The 26659-nt window shown below is 35.6% G+C and overlaps 1 protein-coding gene and 1 pseudogene across 2 annotated transcripts; one reads left to right on the top strand and one right to left on the bottom strand.

The window, feature by feature from the left end:
* The first annotated feature begins 767 nt into the window (after positions 1–767).
* On the top strand, positions 768–14017 carry RERGL (RERG like). Of its 2 annotated transcripts, XM_036065639.2 has the most exons (5): positions 768–862; positions 2136–2192; positions 5985–6058; positions 7209–7357; positions 9681–14017. In XM_036065639.2, the coding sequence occupies exons 1-5, from the start codon at positions 811–813 to the stop codon at positions 9961–9963; spliced, it is 615 nt and encodes a 204-aa protein (XP_035921532.2). In that variant the 5' UTR covers positions 768–810; the 3' UTR covers positions 9964–14017. The 2 variants fall into 2 exon arrangements, with proteins under 2 accessions (XP_035921532.2, XP_035921533.2); XM_036065640.2 differs by lacking the exon at positions 2136–2192.
* Positions 14018–25139: 11122 nt separating this feature from the next.
* Positions 25140–26659, bottom strand: part of LOC118518685 (zinc finger protein 711-like) — a 52958-nt pseudogene continuing 51438 nt past the window's right edge.

Raw genomic sequence — 26659 nt, 5'->3', positions numbered from 1 at the left:
TGACTCAAAAACATGTGCTGGGTATTAATGCGCCCTGCTGTCAACCCTAAACTAATACATCCGAGGTAGCCATCCTCTTTCTTCTCTCATTTCTTTTCACGACTGAGTTAACTTATTCCCCTGCCTTTCACAAAAGAAGTCCAAGAAAATGTAGGCTCAGGTATTAATAGAAAAAATCAAACCTGAGGGGCACCTGGGTGGCTCAGTCGGTTAAGCATCTGCCTTCGGCTCAGGTCATGATCCCAGGGTCCTGAGATGGAGCCCCGCATCGGGCTCCCTGCTCGGCGGGGAGCTTGCTTCTCCCTCTCCTCCCTGCTCCTGTTCTCTCTCACTATCTCTGTCTCGATCTCTCAAATAAATAAATAAAATCTTTAAAAAATACCAAAACTGATCCAATCTAAGTAGATTTACAGGAATGTATACACATCATCTAAAAACTTTCTTAATGAAATCATTTTTCTAGGTCCCAGAGGAGGGTAGATTCTATGTACATAAAAACAGAGGATTGGGAGCTAAGCTTTCTTAGCTTAGTTAAGAAATTCTTCTGCAGAATTTCTGTGAAATTCTTAGCTATTTAACTTAAGAAGACTTTATGTCTAAATAGTAACTGCAGTGTTGTTGTTGTTTTTTTTAATGTAGTATGTTTAAAAAGACTCCAGGAAAACATTTTTAAAGTTATTATTGGATGGTAGGAGTATGGGGCGGAGTTGGCCTTAGAGAAATGATAGCAGGATTAATAAAAAGTATTTTAAAAAGCACATGCTGGACTCAAGTCAGTATAGTTCCAGAAAACAGGAGCAGAAAGACAAGATGAATGATGTGAAGCTTGCTGTCTTGGGTGGTGAAGGAACAGGCAAATCTGGTGAGTGGTGTTGTTTCCTATGAAGTGGTTCAGAGAGGAATATATTGACCTAACAGATATCTATCTGTTACCTATATAATTATGTATATTATTTTTCATTAGCAGTTTAATTTTTTTTGAGTAAATAGTGCAATTAACTGTATATTTATAACATTTATAGATGGTTTGAGAAAGATAACTGAAGTGTTAATTTATACTTTGTTTAAAATTCATAGGAATCATGGTAAATCCCTCCATCATTGTCCCACCTACTCCTCACTCCAACACACCTGCCCTCACATCCACTAGTAGCCAAACAAGTCTTGGACTTATTCTTCCGCTCTGAGACTAAGGGTGGAGAAAAGTTCATGGAGACCTGTGGATTTTTTTTTAAGATTTTTATTTATTTTTATTTTTATTTTTTTGAGAGAGAGAGAGAGAGAGAGAGCATGAGCAGGGGGAGGGGTAGACGGAGAGGGAATGGGAGAAGTAGACTCTCTGCTGAGTGTGGAGCCCAGGGCAGGGCTTAATCCCAGGACCCTAAGATCATGACCTGCGCTGAAGTCAGGTGCTTAACAAACTGAGCCACCCAGCACTTACTGTTGTCTATTGGCTTGGATTATGTTTTAAATGCAACATTATTGAGGTGAAAAAACTTAGGATGGGCATGGTTTCATAGATGCTTGGGGACTGAGCTACAGCTGCCCTAACTTTGGAAGCCATGGTTTTGTTTTATTTTACCGGATTTTGTTTTCGGTTCCATTATGATGGTCAGGATGCCACCAGTGGAAGTCCTGAACCATACACCTGGCCAAATCCAGGAGCTACAACAAGATAAACTGACACTAGGAGTCCTTTTTCTGGTTTCCTGGATGTTGAAGTCCCAATATCCTGTAAATGCTTGATCTTGTCCTTGTTCCTATTAGCATGCGGCACCTTGGAGCCAGATTTAATCCAATAAAGAATATAAAGAGATGTTATAGTTCTTGAATCTCAAACTTAATGAGAACTCTGTTTCTGTTACATAAAGTAAGCTGTCTTACCTGTTTGCATTCATGAATTAATTACCTAGTGATTTGAATAGGCAGATCACTTTCTTTCTAGTCTTTTAATCTTTATAGTTGTACAGTGAAAATCTTGCTGACTATTATTTAGACTAGAATTTAATAAAGCTTTAAGGTCTGCATTAATGCTTGGTAATTTTTGAGCTGAAAGATAAAACCTTATGTACATAGCTAAGTTGTCTGTGTCCTAACACAGAAAAGACCCTAAATCCAGCATGTTTGTTTTGCAGCCCTTACAGTAAGGTTTCTTACCAAACGATTCATTGGAGAATATGCCTCTAACTTTGGTAAGTCACCACTCGAGACTTTTTTCACCTTTAAAATGTCAGCATTTTAATTAAACCACAATTAAGATTACTGAAGCATTTTGATAGAATTTTCCATTGTTGCACTTTTAAGCAACTTATTTATTCAGATTTTGGTTGGAAATGCCAAAATAGGTACTTGAATTGAATGTTCTTTTATGATAAAATTCACCCAACTTGATGTTAAGTGAGATGGATTAGAAAGTCTGTTTGTTTCAAGCTAGAATTAGAAGAATATTAAAACTGAGATTCTCCCCCCAATATTGCAAAGCATGTGAGTATGAATAATTTCGTAAACTATAAAACAGTTCTGAAATTAAATAAACATCTGTTGAAAGATAAGGACAAATTAATTACAAAAGCACTAGAACTACAAAATAAAGCTTATTTTAATTGTAAAACAGTGTGAAAATAACAGGAAAATTATGCCTTGATTAAAGATCATATCATAATTATCTAGGTTGCTTATCTAAGTTCTAGAGAAATTCTTAAACAGGTGCCAGAGCACCTTAATATAATCTTAGAATCATTTTACTAACTCTGTTCTATTTTTTATTTTGATCAGAATTAGTATAACATATGGGAAATACCACAGTGGGACATTAATAAAAAGTGAGGAATTTTGCCAGAGTTTTGAGTATATTTTTGGCTCAGCAATTAATCAATATAATGGTACTAATATCTCACCTGACTTAAGGCATGAGGGAAAAGTGTTTTTGCTTTTTGTGTTTTAAACAAGTACAACAGATTTATAAAAAAATATATGAGAATTGGGATAAAGGGGAATGATTTTGATTTTTTTGTTCCATAATTCCTAGAGTAATAGAAGTTATCATTGCAAATGTGTTTTCCATAAGAAACAATTACCCCCACCAAAAAATATTTTTTAGCCTCCATTTAGGAGGCTAAAATTGTTAGACATTGTTGGGCATTTAGATAATGTCTAAAATTATTAGACAATTTAAAAAGTAACTTTAAAGTATTGTATCGCTTTCTACATGTATCTAATATACTATTTCAGTCCATATGACATTGTGAACATTTTAGGGAAAGTGTTTGGAAACTGATTAAAGAAAGCAGAAATACATAGAAAGAGAAATTCCCTATTGTTTCATTTCTCACGTCAAAAACCTCAGTCAGAAATGTCAATATAACACAAAATAGGAGTCAGGCATGAAAAAATGTTCCAGAATGACAAAACAAAGCAAAACATAACATAAATAAAACCATACCCAAAAATAACAGCAGTAACAACAACAACAAAATCTCCTTAATCTTTTATAAGATATAATTATATAAACAAATGAAGTGTACACATTTCTGGCTGGTACATTTCCATTAAAAAAATAAGACTTAGAGACATTTTGAAAAAACAACCAAATGAGCAAAAGATCATCCGGCATGAGGACAAACTAGCAAAAAATGACTCCATCTTGTAAATGAAGACCAGAAAGGGAAAATAATAAAATTCTACAAAGTTAAGAGTTAGTGACCTCTGCTGGCAGTTTTTGAGTTTTGAGTAGATATTTTTAAATGTCTAGAAGGAACTTTTATGGTTCACAGTCAGAAGTAAACCTGTGAAGCTAGAAGGAACTGTCTGAAAACATCTTTTAAGGTTTAATGAAACTGTGCAAATTTAATTAAATGTAACCTAAAAGGATTTTAAAATTCATTCTTAACCCCCTGAAGTTAGTTCCCCAAATGCTTGCTACATCTTTTTAACTATGGGTTACATTGCCAGAATGGGTCATGATTTTTTTTTGTCAGTGTGCCATTTTGGAGAGAAGTAGGTTTTTTATTAAACCCTGGAGGAAAAGTTACAGAAAAGTAGTCCTTTATTCATTTAACTAATATTTATTGAGCACCTACCATGTCCCAGATACTCTTCTAGGTAGGGAAGCTATAGCAGTGAACAAAAAAGACGATTATCCAAGCCCCCATAAGATTTATATTCAGGAAGTAAGGGTCAATTTAAAAAATTAAGTATAAGTTATGCCACATTTTGATAAATGCTATGAAGAAAAAACAGCCTGGTGGAATGGCACTAATATGGTATGTGACCATTTAAAATTGGGTAGTTAGGGTAGACGTTGCTGAGAAGGTGACATTTGAACAGAGACATGAAGGTGGTGAAAACTGAGCCATGAATATATCTGGAGGATTACATTCCAGGCAAGAAGAACAATTACCAAAATTCTCAGGCAGGAACTTTCTGAAAAAGTTGAGGAACAGTATGGAGGATGGTGTAGCTCGAGTGCAAAGAATTTGAGGGAGAATAGCCAGAGAAGTCATGTGGGACTAGACAATGAGGGCCATTCTTAGGCATTTTAAAGGCTTTGGTTTATCCAAGTGAGATGGGGAGCCATTGGAGAGATTTGATCAGACAAGTGATATGATTTGGGTACAAGGTTCACTTTTGTTTCTGTGTTGAGAATAGAGTAGGCATAAGAAGGGATTTAGGAAAGGGGTAAAGCAGAAAGATAAATTAGGAGGCTTTGTAATAATCTAAACAAAAAATAATGATGTATTAACAATGGAGATGATGAGAAACAGACAAATTCAAAATATACTTTAAAAATACAGTAAAAAGGAATTTTTAATAGTATAAATATGGAAGGTAAGAGACAGACTGGATCAAGGATGACTTAAAGGTTTTAACCTGATCAGCAGGAGATATGGGTATGTCATTTAGTGAAATGGAAAACTAAAAAACAGTCTTTTCAGTGAGATCTGGGATTCAGTTTTAAGTATGTTCAGGTTTAAATGTCTATTCGGTGTCTAAAGGGAGATATGCAATAGCAGGAGTTGTTTGCATCTGAAGTTCAAGGAAGAGTTCTAGGCTACAGATATAAATTGGGTTCATTAGCAATAATTGTTCTATAAAACTCTGAATGAGCTTAGCAAGGGAGTATATAGAGGGGAGAGATCCAGAAACTGGACCCATGTTTGGAGAGTGAGAAGACATGATGGGACAAATAAAAAAGATTAATAAAGAGCAACAAGAAATAAAGTAAAAAACAGGGGAGTATGTTGCCTTCAAAGCCACGTGAAGGAAACATTTTAAGGAGGTAGGAGTGGTCGACTATATTAATGCTACTAGGGCAAGTAAGATCAAGATATAGAATTAGCCATTGAATCTAAAACCATAATTTTGATAAGAACAGTTTTAGTTAAGTAATTGGAGCTAAAGCCTGATTGGAATAATTCAAAGAACTCGGGGGAGAGAAATTGGACATGGGGAGTTAGATATTTACTAAAAAAGCCAACAGAGAAATGGGGCAATAGTTGAAGAGGTTGGGCGTTCTAAAGGATTGTTGTTAGAAATTCAGCTGTTAGTAATGATATAGTAAAGAGGAACAATTTATGATTCAGAAGAGAGAGGTAGAATTGGTGGGGTCATGTCTTTCAGTAGATCAGATTAAATGGTAACTAGTTCCTAATGACTGGATTGGCCTTACACAGAAACACAGATAACTCATCCATAGTTATAGGATGGAAGATAAGTATATAAGCACAATAGCATATAGTTGAATAGGTATGGTGGTGAAGTTTATTTATAAGAAATATATATCTCTATATATGAGCATACATATATATATATGAGCAAATATAACAAATATATGTATTTGACCTCTAACATTTAAAAAAAGCCACTGTACTATTCTACTAGAAGATAACCAGTTGAATTTGCAAGACTGTGATCCAAATATGAGTTTATTTTTTTTTTATTCTGGCGTATTTCCATACTGCAACGAATATATGCATATTTTGCAGAATCTATCTATAGCAAGCATTTGTATTTGGAAGGGAAGCAACTGAATCTAGAAATATACGACCCCTGTTCTCAAGTAAGTAAAACAAAATATGCTTTTATTTTATTTTTTCAATCATGATTTGAAGAAGATTGGATAAGAGCAAGTGAAAATAAAGTTGCCAGTCTTAAAACTGAAATTTATTCTCAATTTTAATTAAAGTTTTAAGAGATTATTTTTAATATTATAAATTCCATTATCTAGCTTCTCTTTAAAATTATGACAGAAATTATAGTAAAATTTCTTTAAAATAGCAATATTAGGTTGCATTTATATTTCTAGGAGGTCACAGTATAGCTATTAGAAATTAATATTTTAGGGGCTCCTGGGTGGCTCAGTCAGTTAAGCATCTGCCTTCAGCTCAGGTCATGATCCCAGGGTCCTGGGCGTCGGGTTCCCTGCTCGGCGGGGAGTCTGCTTCTCCCTCTCCCTCTGCAGCAGCCCCTGCTTGTGCTCTCTTCTCTCTCTCTCAAATAAATAAATAAAATCTTAAAAAAAAAGAAGTTAATAGTTTAATGGCTTATCAATTCAGTTTATATTTTCACTAAGTTGTATTTGTAACTAACCACTGCCAATAAACCATAAGCAAGGTAGATTTTTAGTACAAACTCCTTTGTCTATTCAAAGACAAAAAAGTTAAAATAGGATTATCTAAATAAGAGAAGGAATGGTCAGCTGTTCAAGATTTCAGAACAGCTCCAGGAGACAGATTCATTTAGCTATGTAAAATATCCCTTAAATGTCTTTAGCTAAACCTTATCAGTGTTTTTTTTTTTTTTCTGATTTAAATCTAGTACCAAAAATCAATAAATAATCCATTTACTAATATTGATAGAAAATATTTTCTTTTTTCAAAACAAATATGTGAATATTAATTCAAAGGGCAATTATTAGAGCTTATCCAACTTTCAAAAAAGTAAAGATATTTTCTTAGAGAAAAGTTGCAAATGAGATAGATAATAAAACTTTATTATACTTCCTCTTTATTTTAAACATTTAATCACTTTTAATTTAAAGAAAGAGTGATAAGGAAGAGAGGACCAAAGAAACTACATTTTAGAAAATATCAGTCTTTGGCTTATTAAAGTCTCTTTTAGGTGAAATGGTTTTCCATTAATTAATTGTCTAAAGTGTAAAATGCAGGTGGACTATCCCACCAGTTTCAATGTGCTTGATTTATTTTCAGCCACAGAAAGCAAAATTTTCCCTCACAAGTGAGCTGCACTGGGCAGATGGGTTTGTTATTGTGTATGACATCAGTGACAGGTCCTCATTTGCTTTTGCAAAAGCACTGATCTACAGAATTCGGGAGCCACAAGCTAGTCACTGTAAAAGGTAAGATATTCTTCATTCCTCTCTCCTTTCTTTTGAGTAAATCATCATATAGCTATAAGCATCATTAGGAAGAGTTTAATACAGCCTTCCAATTACAAAATTTAACAGCCCTGAACAATTCACCTTCCATTCCACAGGAGTTGCACATGTAGTAAAAGGAATAAGATGAGAATACTTTATATCCTGGCTGACATAAACAGTTACTTGCTCTGAGTAAATGGCTATTTTACAAGACAGATTCTATTGTTAACATGACACTCACCTGCAAAATCATAGTCCTCTGTACACAAGACAGTTCACCTTCCAACCTTTTCTTTTCATTCCCACAAAAATGTTAAGGATACTAAATAAATCCAAATTTATTACATTTGGCACCCAATTCCTAGTGATTGGGTTGTTCAATCTATCAAAGCAAAATAGACTGAATAGTCAAACCATTACAAATTCTAAGTATGAGAATACATTTTTCTCTGTTTCACCTCCTAAAATAAAGAGCTGGTCAATGATTTCCCATTGTTAGTTGTTTTGACACGAGTAACTATGAAGGAAGACAGAACTGTGCCTTAAACCATTCTTGTATTAGTAGATATAAGTTTAACCATACGAATTTCCCATTTAGCTTTCCTTATTTTTTGTTTTAGCCTTTTGCATTTAAAATATTTATGTTTGTTCAACATGCTGATATAAACGTTCCTTTGTGCTCTGGATCAGATTTGCCCTTAGAGTCTGAAATAACATTCTAATCTGGGAATCAAGAAACACAGTATTAGTACTGAAAATTCATGTATGTGTTTTTATATCTATTTTAAATGCCCACTCTCAAGAAACCATAGATAATAATTGATAAAGGGTATTTCCCTGGAGTCAATGGGCATACATTCTTGTTTAGATCTGATTGACCTTAGGTAAACCACTTTAATCTCTAGACCTAATTATTCTGATTATAAAACTGATAGAAACATGGTAGGAGAAAAGGATGTGATTTTGGTACCTCACAGCTCTGATTTCCTCTAATATTACAGATTTTTATTTGAACTCCATTGTTTTAAGCATTAAATGCTTCATATTTAGGCAGCATAACTTAGGTAAAGGATAGTAATAAACTTCTTTTGCTATTCCTTCAAATCAAAAGAATCACTTAAGAACACTCAAAAACATAAAAACACCTATACTTGATGTTTTTCAGGCAATTTTCTTAATACACTAAATAATTTTTCGAATATTTCCAGTTCTCAATCTGTAGATAGACTAGAATAGCAAAATATGTTACTGTTTTATAAAATTGCATCTGATATTTGTGAGTCTTCAAAATATTTCACTTACCCTTCCCGATTAATTCTTTACAATAATTTTCTGAACTATACAGAAAAAGATAGTAATACCCTCAAAAGCCTAACACATACAGTGCTTTCCCCCTCACCACTCACACCATCATGTGAATGAAACCAACTTTGAGCAGAATATAAAGATGGTATCTCTTCAGAGTTGCAGACTGCATTTATCCATTTTTTCCCCCTAAAGTAGATAACTTGGCAGAGTTCCATGGCATTTGAGGACCAGTTGTCTTACTATAACCTTCAAATGAAATTCTGTTTTAGAAATGTGTCACTACAACCAAGGAGAATATATTGATATTTGCTGAAGACATTATCTTAACAAAAAAACATATTTCTTAAATAAATAGAAAAATCGTACAAGGTCATAAGATCATAACATTTTTCTCTAGAGTATAGTATAATGGATATTAACAAAGAACAAACAGCACTGTGTATTGAGTAATATTTTCCCTGGGAAAATTATATCTAAATTGTTCAATTACAGTAACTCTTCAGTAAAGAGACATTAGTTAGTCTTCCTCTTTCAACTGATAAGGAAATGAAAAATAATACTTGGTAAGCATCTTTTGTTGGCTGTCACTCTGCTAGGTATTTTTACATCCATCATTTAATTTGATCTCTATGAGAATTCTGCATAATGAGTGCTGTTTTGCCATTGTTTTACATATAGGAAAGTTGAAAGTGGGAAAAGTAACAGTCATGCCTTATTAGTAAACAGCCATAATTCAAGAATAGGTTTATATCAATGCAGATCCTATGCTTTAAGAGTCTTGCTGCTTTTGTGTCACACACTACGTTCTGTCTAAAGTAATTTTTGTAAGTAAATGGGGATATGTGTCATACACATACATATGACTATAAGGAACACACACACACACACAATTTTTTTTTCTTTTGGTCCATAATTCCTTTTGATATAAACCTGCTTAATGAGAAAAAAAAAAAAGGTTAAAATAATCTTGCCAGAGTTGTGTTCTGTATTTCAGAGCTGTGGGATCCGCCGTGCTTTTGGTTGGTAACAAGCGAGATCTGTGTCATGTCCGAGAGGTTGGCTGGGAAGAAGGACAGAAGCTGGCTCTGGATAACCAGTGCCAGTTCTGTGAATTGTCTGCAGCAGACCAGTCTCTGGAGGTACAAATGATGTTTACCAGAATTATCAAGGACATCCTGACAAACTTCAAACTCAAAGAAAAGAGAAGACCCAGTGGATCGAAATCAATGGCTAAATTGATCAATAATGTATTTGGAAAGAGACGGAAATCTGTTTAGCAGACATATAATGCTAGGGGACTTATTATATCAGAGAGTTCCAAATAGTCACGTGATAATTAAATGTACCCTTTGTATGCTTTTTTTTAAATAATACTCTTCGAGATATGAAATGACCGAACATAAGCCACAGCTGTGTTTTCAAATATATAGTTTGCCTTTTTGGTTGTTTGAATCTTGTACACCCTGCTTCACACTAAACCTTTTTCTTTTTTACATAGAATAACACTCACTATAATTACTGATGCATTGCTATGCAGTTTACCTTGCCAAATAAACTCTGCTTAATAATTTTATTAAACTACCATTCCATAGGTCTCAGTTGACCTTTCTTTTATTTATTTCTTTTGAGTGAAATATGTAGTTATATTTCATATAGTTAATATGTTATAGTGCTGAATTTATAAATTTGTGGAAGTTCACAATTTAGTCGAAATGCATGAATTTAATTTTGAAAATTTTAATTTTGAAAAATACTTATTACTCATCCTACTTATTTTACTCATAACTTAGGCCTTGAGAAGCTAAATTCCTTGCCTGTAAGTATAGTCTGTATTTGGTCTGATGATGAAAAATTCTGCCTCTCTTTGTATTCTTTGCTAAGGAGGGTAATTATCACAGAGAAATTACCTTATACAGCTTTTCATATAAAAAAGATTAGTTGTTTTAGTTCATATAGAGATCCATACATCACAGGGAAAGAGAAGGTAAATGCTGGTTGCTAAATATATAACCTTGAAGACCTTATTGCCCTGAAAGAAATATTGTATTAGACAAACATGTTGGGCCTTCTCAGATTTCTTTGAGTACTATTTCCTTAAGAAATCAACTGTTTACCTCTGGACTTCAGTACCACTGCCGCTGGCCTCGCTGCATTGCAAGTCATGGTCCTAGACCTAACTTCAGCCATCACTGATAATTAAGGTTAGATCTCCGAGAAGTTAAACTGAGAATGCAAGCAACGCTACATACATTGGTTAACATGTATTGGCAGGAAACTGGGGGCCAAGGTAGAAGAAGATCTTGAGTAGAGGGTGGTAGGCAAACGGGGGACAGATGACACAGAACATTAGGCTGCAAAGGGGAAAACTCATTGACATGCTGTTACTCACCATGAGTCATGATTCCACATTATAGGAGGGACACCTAGAGCTCATCCATGTAGCTTTGCTCTTCCTTAGGAGCCTGGCCTTGATACGCTAGAGTGAAAGTAGTGGAAATAGTAAGACATTGTGTGGTAGAATACAAAATAGTTCAGAACATTCATAAAGATAGGGGAGTTAGAACTGATATGGTATAGGTTGGCCCAAGAACCCGCCATCTTACTGTGTTGCTTGGGACAATTCGAGGAATTTCCTTTACTAAGGAAGTGAGGAGGTACAGACAACTTTGAGAAGCTTAACAGTGACTGTGCTTACAGGTCAGAATTGGTAGTGGGGATGTTGCCATTGAACTGTGCTCATCAGTATCAGCGCAGGTGATAGAATCCTGGAAGAGTAGAATCTGGATGCTGGCATGTAACTTGATTCCTGTTATCCACCCACTCAGCCCCCAAAGGTATAATGCTATGTCCGGGGCAGAGGCTCCGTTTCTAACACTGGCTGGTTGGAAACTTAGAAGTGACATGCTCAATCAGCTATATTGAGGCAAACTCCATATTATAAGCCCGGGCATTGTTTCCATCCATGCCACTATGACCACTATTATCCTGGATCCATTTTATAAGCATAAGGATGGCCAAGAAAAGAGGCAGGTTGATATCTGCAGGGCAAAGTAACTTCTCATTGGTGGATGCTCTCTGATGGGCAGTAACATGATACACAGAGATATGTATATTTTATGTCCTCTCTAAGAAATCCATTCATACACTTTTTCTCTAGTCTTTCTTTCACTGTCTTCCAGTTTTATTTTATACTGATCTCTGACCAACTGGCAAAACCAACGATGGCTGCCTAGAAATCTGTACCATGTGCCACCTTTCCTAACATACAAAGGGTAGACAACCAAGTGTACCTTTTGAAGCCTGGCAAATGGGATAATGAACTTCCTGGTAACCTCCATGTAATGAGGCACAGTCCTCTTATGGCTTGCACTAATATCTCAAGCTTAGGAAAGCTTTCTATCAACTTGGAACATTCAGATTAGATTGCTATGTAAATGAGAAACTTTTATTGTGTAATGTTATTCTAGCAAATTCAGTGATACAATATTTTTGGTCAACTATTTACAGGGATTTTGTTAATCTTTTATAGTCTCAATATTCAGTGACTTTATATGTATATGTGTATATGTAAATATATATATATCAGTTTAACCATTATACCTTAATGTTTTCATTTTATTTTTTTCTCATTATTCTTTTGGGTAATCTCAGTTTTAGAGATTTGGTCTTCATTCTTTAAAATTATTTTCCCAGTTTAAGAAGGATTCTTTTAGGATGATTTTGTGTGAAAAACAACCTATTAATTCATGTTATATATAAGAACTCTAATGTCAAAATGGTATGAAAATTCTTTAATAGTTTAATCCATGCATATGTGTCTGTGATGAGTCAGAGTTCAAAATTCCTCTGTTAAGGATACTAATACTTGTATATATTTTTAAATTTCATTTATTGTACCTTGATTTCTTGTCAGGATGACTTGGGATGACACGTCTCGTTATAAGGAGTCAATGGAACATAGTAATGTAAACAGACGTTCTCATACACACACACACAAAAGATAATTATGTGAGGTGATGTGTTAATTAACTTGATTGCAGTTTGATTGTGGCAATCATTTTACAATATATATGTATATTAAACCATCATATTACAACTTTATTTTTCAATTTACCTCAACCGGGAAAAAAACCAGTTTTACATTAAAAAAAAATTTACATTTTAAGTGCAGTTTCTATGAAGCAACTTTAGAAATGCACACTTGATTATTTTCCAGAGTGATATTTAAAAGTATTGGATTAATTTCCCCTTTTATGCTGTGACAGTTTTAAAACATGTTCACACATTTTTTGACACTTCTCCCATCATAAAGGTTAAGTCTAATTCCCTGCTCCATGATTGTGGATCACCCTTGTTGACTCTCTTTTAACAAATAGAAGAAGGTGGAAGTAATGGGTAGGACTTAGGAGACCAGGTTGGGAAAGGTGCTAGAGCTCCCATCTGTTCCTTGTCATCTGTTCTCAGCTGTTCCTTCTGTGCCTCCCTGGGACTCAGCTTTGGGAGCCACGAGTCAATGTGTAGGAATCAGGCTGCCCTGAAGGCACCTGACTGGAGATACCACATAGAATTAGTAACCACACAGTCACCCAACATATGAGCAAATCTTCAGGTGATTCTAGCCTCTAACCTTGGACTAGCCGATGCCAAATAGAGCAGAGATGAGTCAGCCCACAGAATCTTTCCCCAATTGCAGGTTTGTGAGCATAATTAATATCGTCGATGTTTGGGGGTTGTTAAACCATTGCTTTGGAGTTGTTACGTGATAATAGATAATCAGAACAGATAACTCATTAAAACTTTTGGCAATTCAGACAATACAAAATATTTGGCTTTCTTCTTGGGGAAAAACAGTGAAAAAAGGATTCTTCCAACCAGCTTCAAAATAGTCCAGAACCTGAGGTGGTCCCACCGTTAGTTTTCTTGGGAATGTAATTCACATGTAAAGCAACTTGCAAAAACTTAATAATGAATTACTGTTTTCCAAAGTGAGAAAACCATATCTGCTTACAGAGAAACAAATATATCAACATTGGACCATAGAATATTGTAGGTGGAGGGTAGCAAGTGTGTCTATAAATCTCGGAGATAGTTAAGCTCTAGCACGAGGCTAGGCTGCTTCTAGCAAAAAAGATGCTGTCATTCACTTTGGATGAGCTTCAGTGAGATAACACATAATGAGGGCAACAGCTGAGGAAGGGAATGCCAAAAGGGAGGGGCCTTTAAAATGGTTTTGATTTAATACAAGGCATGCACTATTAATAAAGAGGTTGAATGATACCTGTATGTTTTATAGGATTATAAATTGGCTGTAGTAAAATATTTTACATCTTAGATCACTAGGTATTGTTTCAGCTTATTATGGGAGATATCTATCTGGAGTTGACTGAATTGTATTAATCTGAACCTAGTTTAATGATGCCTTAACATTTTTATGGGGGAATTTAATGTTTGCAATATCCATGTTCCTTATTTGAAAGCGTGACTTATAGGTTTCTCATCTTCCTTAAATTATGAAATCCTTCAGCTAATAAAGGAAAATGATTACAGTTTGCAAAAAAGGCAAAGTCATTTAATAATCCATATAACTGTCTATTGTAGGATTTTGCATAATAATTGTAATTTAGCTATTAGGGATTCTAAAGGCAGTTATCAGTCATACTCTACAATTCTGGGGGAATCAGGCAAAGCCCAAATTATTTAAAGTATTTTAAATTCCCAAGGGAAAAAAAGACACTATAAATTGGAAATATACTTTATAATGACAATATATTACTTCAAAGCAAAGAAGAAGGTCATCATAATTTTCAAACGTATAAACTGCCAAACAGATTGTTTTTCTTTCTTTTGGAAAAAGATACAATTTAAGTTTACTTTTAATAATGGAAATGTAAGTTCATTAGCAGACTATAAAGTGTTGTTGCAATATAGAATTTCACCAACATTTAGTAATCCTGGAACCACTAAGGCATAAAAAGTTAAGAAAAAAAAACAAAAACAAAAACAGAACACTGAAGATGAGTAAGAGATGAAAAATTACTTGCCATTTATATGAAAGTATGACTGTGAGTTACTGCCGTAGTATACAGATCATTTTATAGGACTGAGAATGACTACTTAATAACTAGACACTTGGAAACATTCAAACACAAATTAGACTGGTATTTTTTCCAGATATTAATTTACTTTCAAGGTAATAAATTATTCAGTTTTGCACACTTTGGGTATAGTTCTACATGCAAACACATCTTGGGGGTAAAATTCTTGGGTTGAGTTGGAGGTAGAATGTTTAATTCATTCAAACAACAATTATTTAAAAAATAACCAGTTGATTGACTTTTATCAGAAAATTTTAAGGCCTAGACTAAAAGAAGTCTATATTTTACTTACACAACATTCTCCACAATAAGAGAGGGTTTTTAAAAAATTTTTTATTGTTATGTTAATCACCATACATTACACCATTAGTTTTTGATGTAGTGTTCCATGATTCATTATTTGTGCATAACACCCAGGGCTCCATGCAGAACGTGCCCTCTTTAATACCCATCACCAGGCTAACCATCCCCCCACCCCCTCCCCTCTAGAACTTGCAGTTTGTTTTTCAGAGTCCATCATCTCTAATGGTTCGTCTCCCCCTCCGATTTCCCCCCTTCATTCTTCCCCTCCCGCTATCTTCTTTTTTTTTTCTTAACATATATTGCATTATTTGTTTCAGAGGTACAGATCTGTGATTCAACAGTCTTCAACAATTCACAGCACTCACCATAGCAAATACCCTCCCCAATGTCTATCACCCACCCACCCCATCCTTCCCACCCCACCCCCCACTCCAGCAACCCTCAGTTTATTTCCTGAGATTAAGAATTCCTCATATCAGTGAGGTCATATGATACATGTCTTTCTCTGATTGACTTATTTTGCTCAGCATAACACCCTCCAATTCCATCCACGTCATTGCAAATGGCAAGATCCCATTCCTTTTAATGGCTGCATAATATTCCATTGTATATATACACCACATCTTCTTATCCATTCATCTGTCGATGGACATCTTGGCTCTTTCCACAGTTTGGCTATTGTGGACATTGCTGCAATAAACATTGGGGTGCACGTACCCCTTTGGATCCCTACATTTGTATCTTTGGGGTGAATACCCAGTGGTGCAATTGCTGGATCGTATGGTAGCTCTATTTTCAACTTTTTGAGGAACCTCCATACTGTTTTCCAGAGTGGTTGCACCAGCTTGCATTCCCACCAACAGTGTAGGAGGGTTTCCTTTTCTCTGCATCCACGCCAACATCTGTCATTTCCTGACTTGTGAATTTTAGCCATTCTGACTGGTGTGAGGTGGTATCTCATTGAGGTTTGATTTGGATTTCCCTGATGCCGAGTGATGTTGAGCACTTTTTCATGTGTCTGTTGGCCATTTGGATGTCTTCTTTGGAAAAATGTCTGTTCATGTCTTCTGTCCATTTCTTGATGAGATTCTTTGTTCTTTGGGTGTTGAGTTTGATAAGTTCCTTATAGATTTTGGATACTAGCCCTTTATCTGATATGTCATTTGCAAATATCTTCTCCCATTCTGTTGGTTGTCTTTTGGTTTTGTTGACTGTTTCTTTTGCTGTGCAAAAGCTTTTTATCTTGATGAGGTCCCAATAGTTCATTTTTGCCCTTGCTTCCCTTGCCTTTGGCGATGTTTCTAGGAAGAAGTTGCTGCGGCTGAGGTCGAAGAGGTTGCTGCCTGTGTTCTCCTTTAGGATTTTGATGGACGCCTGTCTCACATTGAGGTCTTTCAACCATTTTGAGTCTACTGTTGTGTGTGGTGTAAGCAAATGGTCCAGTTTCATTCTTCTGCACGTGGCTGTCCAATTTTCCCAACACCATTTGTTGAAGAGACTGTCTTTTTTCCATGGGACATTCTTTCCTGCTTTGTCAAATATTAGTTGACCATAGAGTTGAGGGTCCATTTCTGGGCTCTCTTCTGTTCCATTGATCTATGTGTCTGTCTTTGTGCCAGTACCATACTGTCTTGATGATGACAGCTTTGTAATAGAGGGGGAAGCCCGGAATTGTGATGCCGCCAGCTTTGCTTTTCTTTTTCAACATTCCTCTGGCTATTTGGGGTCTTTTCTGGTTCCATACAAATTTTAGGATTATTTGTTCCATTTCTTTGAAAACAGTGGATGGTATTTTGATGGGGATTGCATTGAATGTGTAGATTGCTCTAGGTAGCATTGGGATCTTCACAATATTTGTTCTTCCAATCCATGAGCATGGAACGTTTTTCCATTTCTTTGTGTCTTCCTCAATTTCTTTCATGAGTATTTTATAGTTTTCCGAGTACCGATTCTTTGCATCTTTGGTTAGATTTATTCCTAGGTATCTTATGGTTTTGGGTGCAATTGTAAATGGGATTGACTCCTTAATTTCTCTTTCTTCTGTCTTGTTGTTGGTGTATAGGAATACCACTGATTTCTGTACATTGATTTTATATCCTGCCACTTTACTGAATTCCTGTATGAGTTCTAGCAGTTTTGGGGTGAAGTCTTTTGGGTTTTCCACATAAAGTATCATATCATCTGCAAAGAGTGAAAGTTTGACTTCTTCTTTGCCGATTTGGATGCCTTTGATTTCTTTTTCTTGTCTGATTGCTGTGGCTAGGACTTCTAATACTATGTTGAATAGCAGTGGTGATAGTGGACATCCCTGCCGCATTCCTGACCTTAGGGGGAAAGCTCTCAGTTTTTCCCCGTTGAGAATGATATTCGCTGTAGGTTTTTCATAGATGGCTTTTATGATATTGAGGTATGTACCCTCTATCCCTATCCTCTGAAGAGTTTTGATCAAGAAAGGATGCTGTACTTTGTCAAACGCTTTTTCTGCATCTCTCGAGAGGATCATGATTCTTGTTCTTTCGTTTGTTAATGTACTGTATCACATTGATTGATTTGTGGATGTTGAACCAACCTTGCAGCCCAGGGATAAATCCCACTTGGTCGTGGTAAATAATCCTTTTAATGTACTGTTGGATCCTATTGGCTAGTATTTTGGTGAGAATTTTTGCATCCATGTCCATCAAGGATATTGGTCTGTAATTCTCCTTTTTGATGGGGTCTTTGTCTGGTTTGGAATCAAGGTAATGGTGGCCTCATAAAACGAGTTTGGAAGTTTTCCTTCCATTTCTATTTTTTGGAATAGTTTCAGAAGAATAGGTATTAATTCTTTAAATGTTTGGTAGAATTCCCCTGGGAAGGCATCTGGCCCTGGGCTTTTGTTTGTTGGGAGATTTTTGATGACTGCTTCAATTTCCTTAGTGGTTATAGGCTGTTCAGGTTTTCTATTTCTTCCTGGTTCAATTTTGGTAGTTGATACATCTCTAGGAATGCATTCATTACTTCCAGGTTATCTAATTTGCTGGCATAGAGTTGCTCATAATATGTTCTTATAATTGTTTGTATTTCTTTGGTGTTAGTTGTGATCTCTCCTCTTTCATTCATGATTTTGTTGATCATGATTTTGGGTCATTTCTCTTTTCTTTTTGATAAGTCTGGCCTGGGGTTTATCAATCTTGTTAATTCTTTCAAAGAACCAACTCCTAGTTTCTGTTCTACTGTTCTTTTGGTTTCTATTTCATTGATTTCTGCTCTGATCTTTATTATTTCTCTTCTCCTGCTGGGTTTAGGCTTTATTTGCTGTTTTTTCTCTAGCTCCTTTAGGTGTAGGGTTAGGTTGTGTATTTGAGACCTTTCTTGTTTCTTGAGAAAGGCTTGTATTGCTATATACTTTCCTCTTAGGACTGCCTTTGCTGCATCCCAAAGATTTTGAACAGTTGTGTTTTCATTTTCATTGGTTTCCATGAATTTTTTTAATTCTTCTTTAATTTCCTGGTTGACCCATTCATTCTTTAGTAAGATGCTCTTTAGCCTCCATGTATTTGAGTTCTTTCCAACGTTCCTCTTGTGATTGAATTCTAGTTTCAAAGCATTGTGGTCTGAAAATATGCAGGGAATGATCCCAATCTTTTGATACTGGTTGAGACCTGATTTGTGACCTAGGATGTGATCTATTCTGGAGAATGTTCCATGGGCACTAGAGAAGAATGTGTATTCTGTTGCTCTGGGAGAATGTTTTGAATACATCTGTGAAGTCCATTTGGTCCAGTGTGTCATTTAAAGTCTTTATTTCCTTGTTGATCTTTGCTTAGATGATCTGTCCATTTCAGTGAGGGGGGGTGTGAAAGTCCCCCACTATTATTGTATTGTTGTTGATGTGTTTCTTTGCTTTTGTTATTAATTGCCTTATATAATTGGCTGCTCCCATGTCAAGGGCATAGATATTTACAATTGTTAGATCTTCTTGTTGGATAGACCCTTTAAGTAGGATATAGTGTCCTTCTTCATTTCTTATTACAGTCTTTGGTTTAATATCTAATTTGTCTGATATAAGGATTGCCACCCCAGCTTTCTTTTGATGTCCATTAGCATGGTAAATGGTTTTCCACCCCCTCACTTTCAATCTGGGGGTGTCTTTGGGTCTAAAATCAGTCTCTTGCAGACAGCATATCAATGGGTCTTGTTTTTTAATCCAATCTGATAGCCTGTGTCTTTTGATTGGAGCATTTAGCCCATTTACATTCAGGGTAACTATTGAAAGATATGAATTTAGTGCCATTGTATTGCCTGTAAGGTGACTATTACTGTATATTGTCTGTGTTCCTTTCTGGTCTATGTTGTTTTTAGGCTCTCTCTTTGCTTAGAGGACCCCTTTCAATATTTCTTGTAGGGCTGGTTTCGTGTTTGCAAATTCCTTTAGTTTTTGTTTGTCCTGGAAGATTTTTATCTCTCCTTCTATTTTCAATGACAGCCTAGCTGGATATAGTATTCTTGGCTGCATATTTTTCTCATTTAGTGCTCTGAATATATCATGCAGTCCTTTCTGGCCTGCCCAGTCTCTGTGGATTGGTCTGTTGCCAATCTAATGTTTCTACCATTGTAGGTTACAGATCTCTTCTCCTGAGCTGCTTTCAGGATTTTCTCTTTGTCTCTGAGACTTGTAAGTTTTACTATTAGATGTCAGGCTGTTGACCTATTTTTATTGATTTTGAGAGGGGTTCTTTGTGCCTCCTGGATTTTGATGCCTGGTTCCTTCCCCAAATTAGGGAAGTTCTCTGCTATAATTTGCTCCATTATACCTTCTGCCCCTCTCTCTCTTTCTTCTTCTTCTGGGATTCCAATTATTCTAATATTGTTTCGTCTCATGGTATCGCTTATCTCTCGAATTCTGCCCTTGTGATCCAGTAGTTGTTTATCTTTTTCTCAGCTTCTTTATTTTCCATCATTTGGTCTTCTATATCACTGATTTTCTATTCTGCCTCATTTATCCTAGCAGTTAGCGCCCCCATTTTTTATTGCACCTCATTAATAGCCTTTTTGATTTTGACTTGGTTGGATTTTAGTTCTTTTATTTCTCCAGAAAGGGTTTCTCTAATAACTTCCATGCTTTTTTCAAGCCCAGCTAGTATCTTTAAAGTCATGATTCTGAACTCTAGATCTGACATCGTACTGATGTCCATATTGAGTAGGTACTTGGCAGTCAGTACTACCTCTTGTTCTTTTTGTTGAGGTGATTTTTTCCATCTTGTCATTTTGTCCAGAGGAGAATAGGTGAATGAGAGAACAAAATGCTAACAAGGTAACAAGAAAATATACTCTAAACAAATCAGAAAAGACCTGAAGCTGGGGGGAAAGAAAGGGAAAGAAAGAAAAAAGAAAAAGATAAAGATAAAAACAAACAAAAACAGAACAAGACAAAAAAAACCAGAATATGATCAAATATGATCAGGCTGGTGCATAGATCAGTGCCACACACTAGATTTTGGGTGTATTCTGGTCTGTTAGAAGAAAGTGCCTCCCAAAATTTTGAAGAAAGAAAAACTTATATATGTACAAAAATAAGGGTTGATATGATGAAGGGATGGAATATGACTGTAAAGGTGAAAATTATAAAAAATTTTATAAAAGGAATTGATAAGAAGTTGTTTGAAAAAAGAAAGAAGAGGATTTAAAAAAAAAAAAAGGAGAGAATGTGATCAGGCAGGAGACTAGAACAAAGCCATACACTAGAGATTTAGAGTATATTTTGATCTGTTAGAAGAAACTGTATCCCAAAATTTTAAGGAGAGAACAACTTATATATATATGCCAAAAATAAGGGTAACTACTAGGAAGGGATAGAATATGACTCTAAAAATGAAAAATAAAAATGTTTTTTTAAAAAAGGGATTGATAAGATGTTGGTTGAAAAAGGGAAAAAGAAAAATTCAAAAAAAAAAAAAAGACAGTTAAAAAAAAATTAACTTTGAAAGCCTAAAGAATCATGGTAAAAAAGCTATGAATTCTATGTGCAGTATTCCCCTAGCGCTGGAGTTCTGCCGTTCTCACTGATCGGTAAACTTGGTCTTGGCTGGCTGTTCTCGCTGATCTTCTGGGGGAGAGGCCTGTTGCCGTGGTTCCCAAATGTCTTTGCCGGAGGCGGAATTGCCCCGCCCTTGCCCGGTCCGGGGTAAGTAATCTGCTCGGGTTTGCTCTCGGGAGCTTTTGTTCCCTGCAAGCTTTCCATACAGCTTTGGAGGACGAGAGTGAAATGATGGCCTCCCAATCTCCCCCAGGAGGAGCCAAGAACTCAGGGCCCCCCTCCTCAGTGCGCCCCCAGAGAAAAGCAGTGAGTCACTCCCGTCTCCCCGGTCTCCGGCCGCACTCCGTGCTCACCCGGCCTGTGACCGAGCATTTCTATCTCTGGCACCCGACCCCGTGTGGAGTCTCCAAACCCAGCAGATCTCTGCCGTGAGCTCCCGCGCCGCTCCTCCCGAGGGAGGAAGGGGAGTCTCCCCGGATCTGCCGCTTGTTGGGTCCCTGCTGGAGGAGCAGTGGCCCGACTGTGCCGCGGATCACAGTTTATGGCAACCCCGAGCTGAGAGCCCGCGCCTGGGCTCTGTCTCTGCAGCCGGCTTCCCTGCTCCGATACCTGGGAGCTCTGCCGCACTCAGGCACCCCCGGACTTTCTTTGACCCCGAGGGTCCTGAGACCACACTGTCCCGTGAGGATTCCAGCCCCTGCTTAGCCACTGGAGCAACGTCCCTCAGTGGAGCAGACTACTAGAAGTTCCGATTTTGTGCTCCGCGGCTCTATCACTTGCCAGAAGTGGCCCACGGAGGCCCCCTCCCCCACCATCTATCTTCCCGAATATCGCCTCAGATTCACTTCTCCGCACGTCCTACCTTCCAGAAAGTGGTCGCTTTTCTGTTCAGAGTTGCTGCTATTCTTTTCTTCGATCTCCTGTTGAGTTTGTAGATGTTCAGAATGGTTTGATCCCTATCCAGCTGAATTCCTGGGACCAGACGAAATCCAGGTCTCCTACTCCTCCACCATCTTGCTCCCAATAAGAGAGGTTTTGAGCAAAACCTGCTAAGAAGTAGTTTAAAATTATGATCAAATTAAATTTGATAATTCTAAATTACTATTTATTATTTTTAATACGTCTTTTTTTAAAGCTTAACATATTTATAGAGTAGGACTAACACACGTGTGTTTGTGTGTATGTCTATAGTTATACTACTATATGTGTATATAGTATGTATATACAGATATGTTACTATTTAATCTGATAATAACCCATTCAGTCAGAAGGAATACAAAATATCAAGTGAATTAATGGCAGAGAAATAATGGAAATTCCAAAATAATAGAAAAAAGGAGGATTAACATATGTGAGAAAAATTGCATTCAAAATTATAAAATTGGGGACAGATTCCAGGATGGATCCCTTTAGAAGAGAAAAAAAAAAAAATAGTGCATTTATAAAATGGGGAATGATTGGATATGTATAAGTGTTAGAACAATTTGGTTCTTAGCTACAAAAAATGAATAGCTGCTCATCAGTTTAGCATTATAGTTAAAATAAGTGGGCACGAGACAAAAATGAAATTGAACAGTTCAGAAGAAAGAGAAATATAACAGATATTATGAGATAATGTTCCCATTGGTCTCAGCAAACATCAGAATTCGAAGAAGAATTAGTGGGCATCTATAAAGTATTAGAAAATTGAATCTAGGAGAAAAGTTCACAAAAGGAGAATTTTGTACCAAAAACAAAATATATGTTCTTTGGGTATCTTATTTTATAACAGTGAATAACATGTAACTTAGAAACTATATATAAAGTGAAAAAAAGGTATTTTGGAAAAATATATTTTCTCCTACCACATTTTCTCTTGTTAAAATAAATATGTTAGTTTATGACACTCAGTATTCTAAGAATCAGGAATAGAACAGCAAATGCTTATATTGCTTCTTTTTCTTTAACACCTGCCGCTGTGTCAATTATCTAGTAGAGGACACTCACCAAACATTGTTGATGGAAAACGATGGAAGATAAGCACAGAATTTGATTAACGATGTTCTTTTATTAAATATCTTTAAGCAAATTGAATTTCTCCTATAAGGAAAATATAAAACAACATAGCTTTAGTAATTTTATTTTACCTTTAGTGAACCACTAGTAAGTGATATCTATTAAAAAAAACTTTAATTCAGACACATTGGCATATATTTTTTAATCATGAGGATTTCACTGAAACATTGACTGGTTAGGATGACTGAATCTGCCACTTCCCAATTTTCTATTAAAACTCTAATTTTAATTTGAATAATGACAGTTTATAATAGCATTGAAATTTCATATAACAGAAGTCAGTTAGCAGAAACTCAGTGTTTCACTAAGTGAACTGAGAATTGAAATGGGAAATAAAATCATAGTTTATGTTTGTGCTACCTTCTGGACTGAAAATGCATAATTTGCCTGGTACAGAGAGCTACAATATATTGCCCTTTTCTTTTTTTTTTTTTTTAAAGATTTTATTTATTTATTTGACAGAGACAGAGATAGCGAGAGCAGGAACACAAGCAGGGGGAGTGGGAGAGGGAGAAGCAGGCTTCCCGCTGAGCAGGGAGCCCGATGTGGGACTCGATCCCAGCACCCTGGGATCATGACCTGAGCCGAAGGCAGACGCTTAATGACTGAGCCACCCAGGCGCCCATATTGCCCTTTTCTTAAGAAAGCTTGTATACAGCTTTGCACAACCAGAAAACTGAACATCTTTCTTTCCCTTCCATGAGCGTGGTTTTCTGAAAGCCACATCCCTTAACTTCTATCACTCAGGACCCACTACCGATACCTTCTCTTTCTTTAAACATTCACAGCTAGAAGAATAAGAAAAGTGGAAATGGCTAACTGTTTCTTAGCCAGTACAGTGCTCATGGGTAAAGACAAACACAGAAGTAGAGATTTGGTTGTTGGAAATGTTAGGGCAGAGGCTCTGAGATTTGATTTACTATGACTTGCGTGTAGTATTTGTTTAAAAGGAAAACAAAACAAAATAATTTGTGTCCTGTTATTCACTATATATCATCTCTTCCCTGTCATATGAGGATGGCAAGTTTGGGAACCACCTCCCACAGCCAACTAAATCAATCCTGATTATGCAGAGAAATTATGCTGAGATGGGCACAATAGCCAGACTTCTGGAGTTGAGACTTGAGAGAGGTACACCATTCCCTTCCCAAAATAATGATTGAGAGGGTGATAAGATAAAGACAAGACAGGTGCACCATATGTTGGCAATCCAGACCATACAACATCTTTCTTTTGATAGGGATCAAGAGACATAAAACAAAGAGATAAATCCCCCCACCATACATGTGCATTAAAAATAATGGATTTTTGAAAATGTTCCTTAAGACAAAAACATAGCAATATTAATTGGAAAGGGGAAAGTATATATCTGAAAATAATTTTAAAAATAAGAAGTAGAGTAGAAAATCTAGAGCAGACTTCAAATCTGCATTTTTGGTAACGAAGAGTCTAATTGGAGTTACAGAAAATCAGTTAAATGGCATTGATGTAAAACAAGAGAAGATTTTTAAGAACATGAAGGACAACTAAATGAATGAATTAAAAAGCACATAATATAAATATTATAGATGTGGAGATAAGAATATAATTAAAATAATAGTCATAATAATAAATAATACATATTCCTGGAATATAAACTCAGAAACCCACAGAAGCAATAATCCCTATCCTGGTAGTGCAAGGAGATAAAATTCTAAATCTCAAATATGATTCAGTGTGTTTTAAGAAAAAATACATATTCTAGTCTCTCAGAAAGAAAAAGCATGTAAAAATTAATTGAAAAAATTCAGCGTGACTTAAATTTCTTTGCAGTTATATGAACAGAAGTTAGTTAAGAAAAGTAAAAAGTCGAAAGAGTTTTGAGGGCAACTTTTGCAAAATTCTAGTTAAGACAGCTGAATTCTAGTTAAAATGTGAAGACGAAAGATATTTTCAGATATGCAAGAGCTCTGAAAAAATATACACAATTAGTGTTACTTAAAAATTATCGAAGTTTCAACTCTAATAGAGAATAATTGAAATTAAGAATTTAGGAACTAGAAGGCTATAATATAAAAGAAATTGTGGTAGGTCTAATTATATGCATAGAATGATGTATGTGATATTATTATCAATGACTAACATGATACTTGTAGAAATCTAGGCTATGATTAATCAGAAAAACAAATTATTTCAAGTAGACTTTGTTAGAGCAGAGAAAAATTTAAACAATATTATTGTCTAACAATATGTTTAAGCTAGTTATGATATAAAAATAGTTATGATATGTGGACTATATAATCATTTATTGAGTATATGCTAGGTATGTAACAGTGCTAGAGGGCTTAAATATATTTTATAAGAATATATGAAGTGCCCTGCAAAGAAGATATTGTTATCTTATTTTACATGCTTAGATAGTTACATCTTTTACACACCTGAACAGAATTAAAAAGATTAATCTAGGTCAAAGGCCAGTTATTGCCTGAGCTGGGATTCACAAATAAATGTAGCTAGCTCTAAACAGCTCTCTCCACCACAATACCCTCTCTCAATACTACTGAAAATTATATACACATGTTAAATCATTTCTACAAATGGTTTTGAATTATACGGGGAGATGCCTATGTTTTGATAATAAAGATAAAAGCAGGATACAAAAGTACAGGTAAGTATGAATTCATTTATGTTTAAATGTATCACAAAAAAAAGGGCTGCAAAGGAATATACCAAATGATTATTAGCTCTTGGATGACTATCTCCTTGTGTTTTCCAAATTTCCTGTAAATGAACATTAATCACTTTTGTAATTAAAGGACAATTAAAGATTATTATTATTATTATTTTTAAAGATTTTATTTATTTGACAGAGAGAGCGTGCAAGAGAGCACAAGCAGGGGGAGCAGGCAGAGGGAGAAGGAGAAGCAGGCTCCGCACTGAGCAGGAAGCCTGATGTGGGGCTCCATCCCAGGACCCTGGGATCCTGACCTGAGTGGAAGGCAGACGCTTGGAACCGACTCAGCTACCCAGGCGCCCCTAAAGATTATTTTAAATTTGCAAATATTGAAAGAGTTTATTGGGCTGATTTACAGTCAAAATTTTTGGATTATATTGATTATATATGAATTATAAAAACCTCAGCACAGTTTATCCTCATTAAGATCTTATAGATATTTTTTAATCTAAATCAAATCCCAAAGCTTATTAATCGTATAAATTTTCTATTTTACAGATGGATTTCCTCCTTCCAATTTTCCACAAGAACATATATTATATTTATAATTTGGTAAAAAAAGAGTATATACTTTGTATTTTTGATCAAGATAATATACATATAATAAAATGCCTATATTTTAAGTGCACAGTTCTATGAATTTTAACAAATGTATTCATCTGTGTAACTGCCATCAAATCATGATTAAGAACCTTTCTGTCATTTTGGAAAACTCCCTTGTGCTCCTTTCCAAGCAATCTGGAAATCATTTTGCCATTTTTTTTCATAAACATAAATGTAACTTTATAAAC

The sequence above is a fragment of the Halichoerus grypus genome, chromosome 6, assembly GCF_964656455.1.
Source record: "Halichoerus grypus chromosome 6, mHalGry1.hap1.1, whole genome shotgun sequence".
NCBI lineage: Eukaryota > Metazoa > Chordata > Mammalia > Carnivora > Phocidae > Halichoerus > Halichoerus grypus.
The sequence above is the reverse complement of the archived record's forward strand: the minus strand, read 5'-3'. Positions and strand labels throughout refer to the sequence as shown.

Coding starts and splice junctions, on each gene's coding strand:
- RERGL (XM_036065639.2), top strand. CDS start 811: ATGAATGATGTGAAGCTTGCTGTCTTGGGTGGTGAAGGAACAGGCAAA. Junction 6,059..7,208: donor TATACGACCCCTGTTCTCAA/GTAAGTAAAACA, acceptor ATTTATTTTCAG/CCACAGAAAGCAAAATTTTC. Junction 7,358..9,680: donor CAAGCTAGTCACTGTAAAAG/GTAAGATATTCT, acceptor TCTGTATTTCAG/AGCTGTGGGATCCGCCGTGC.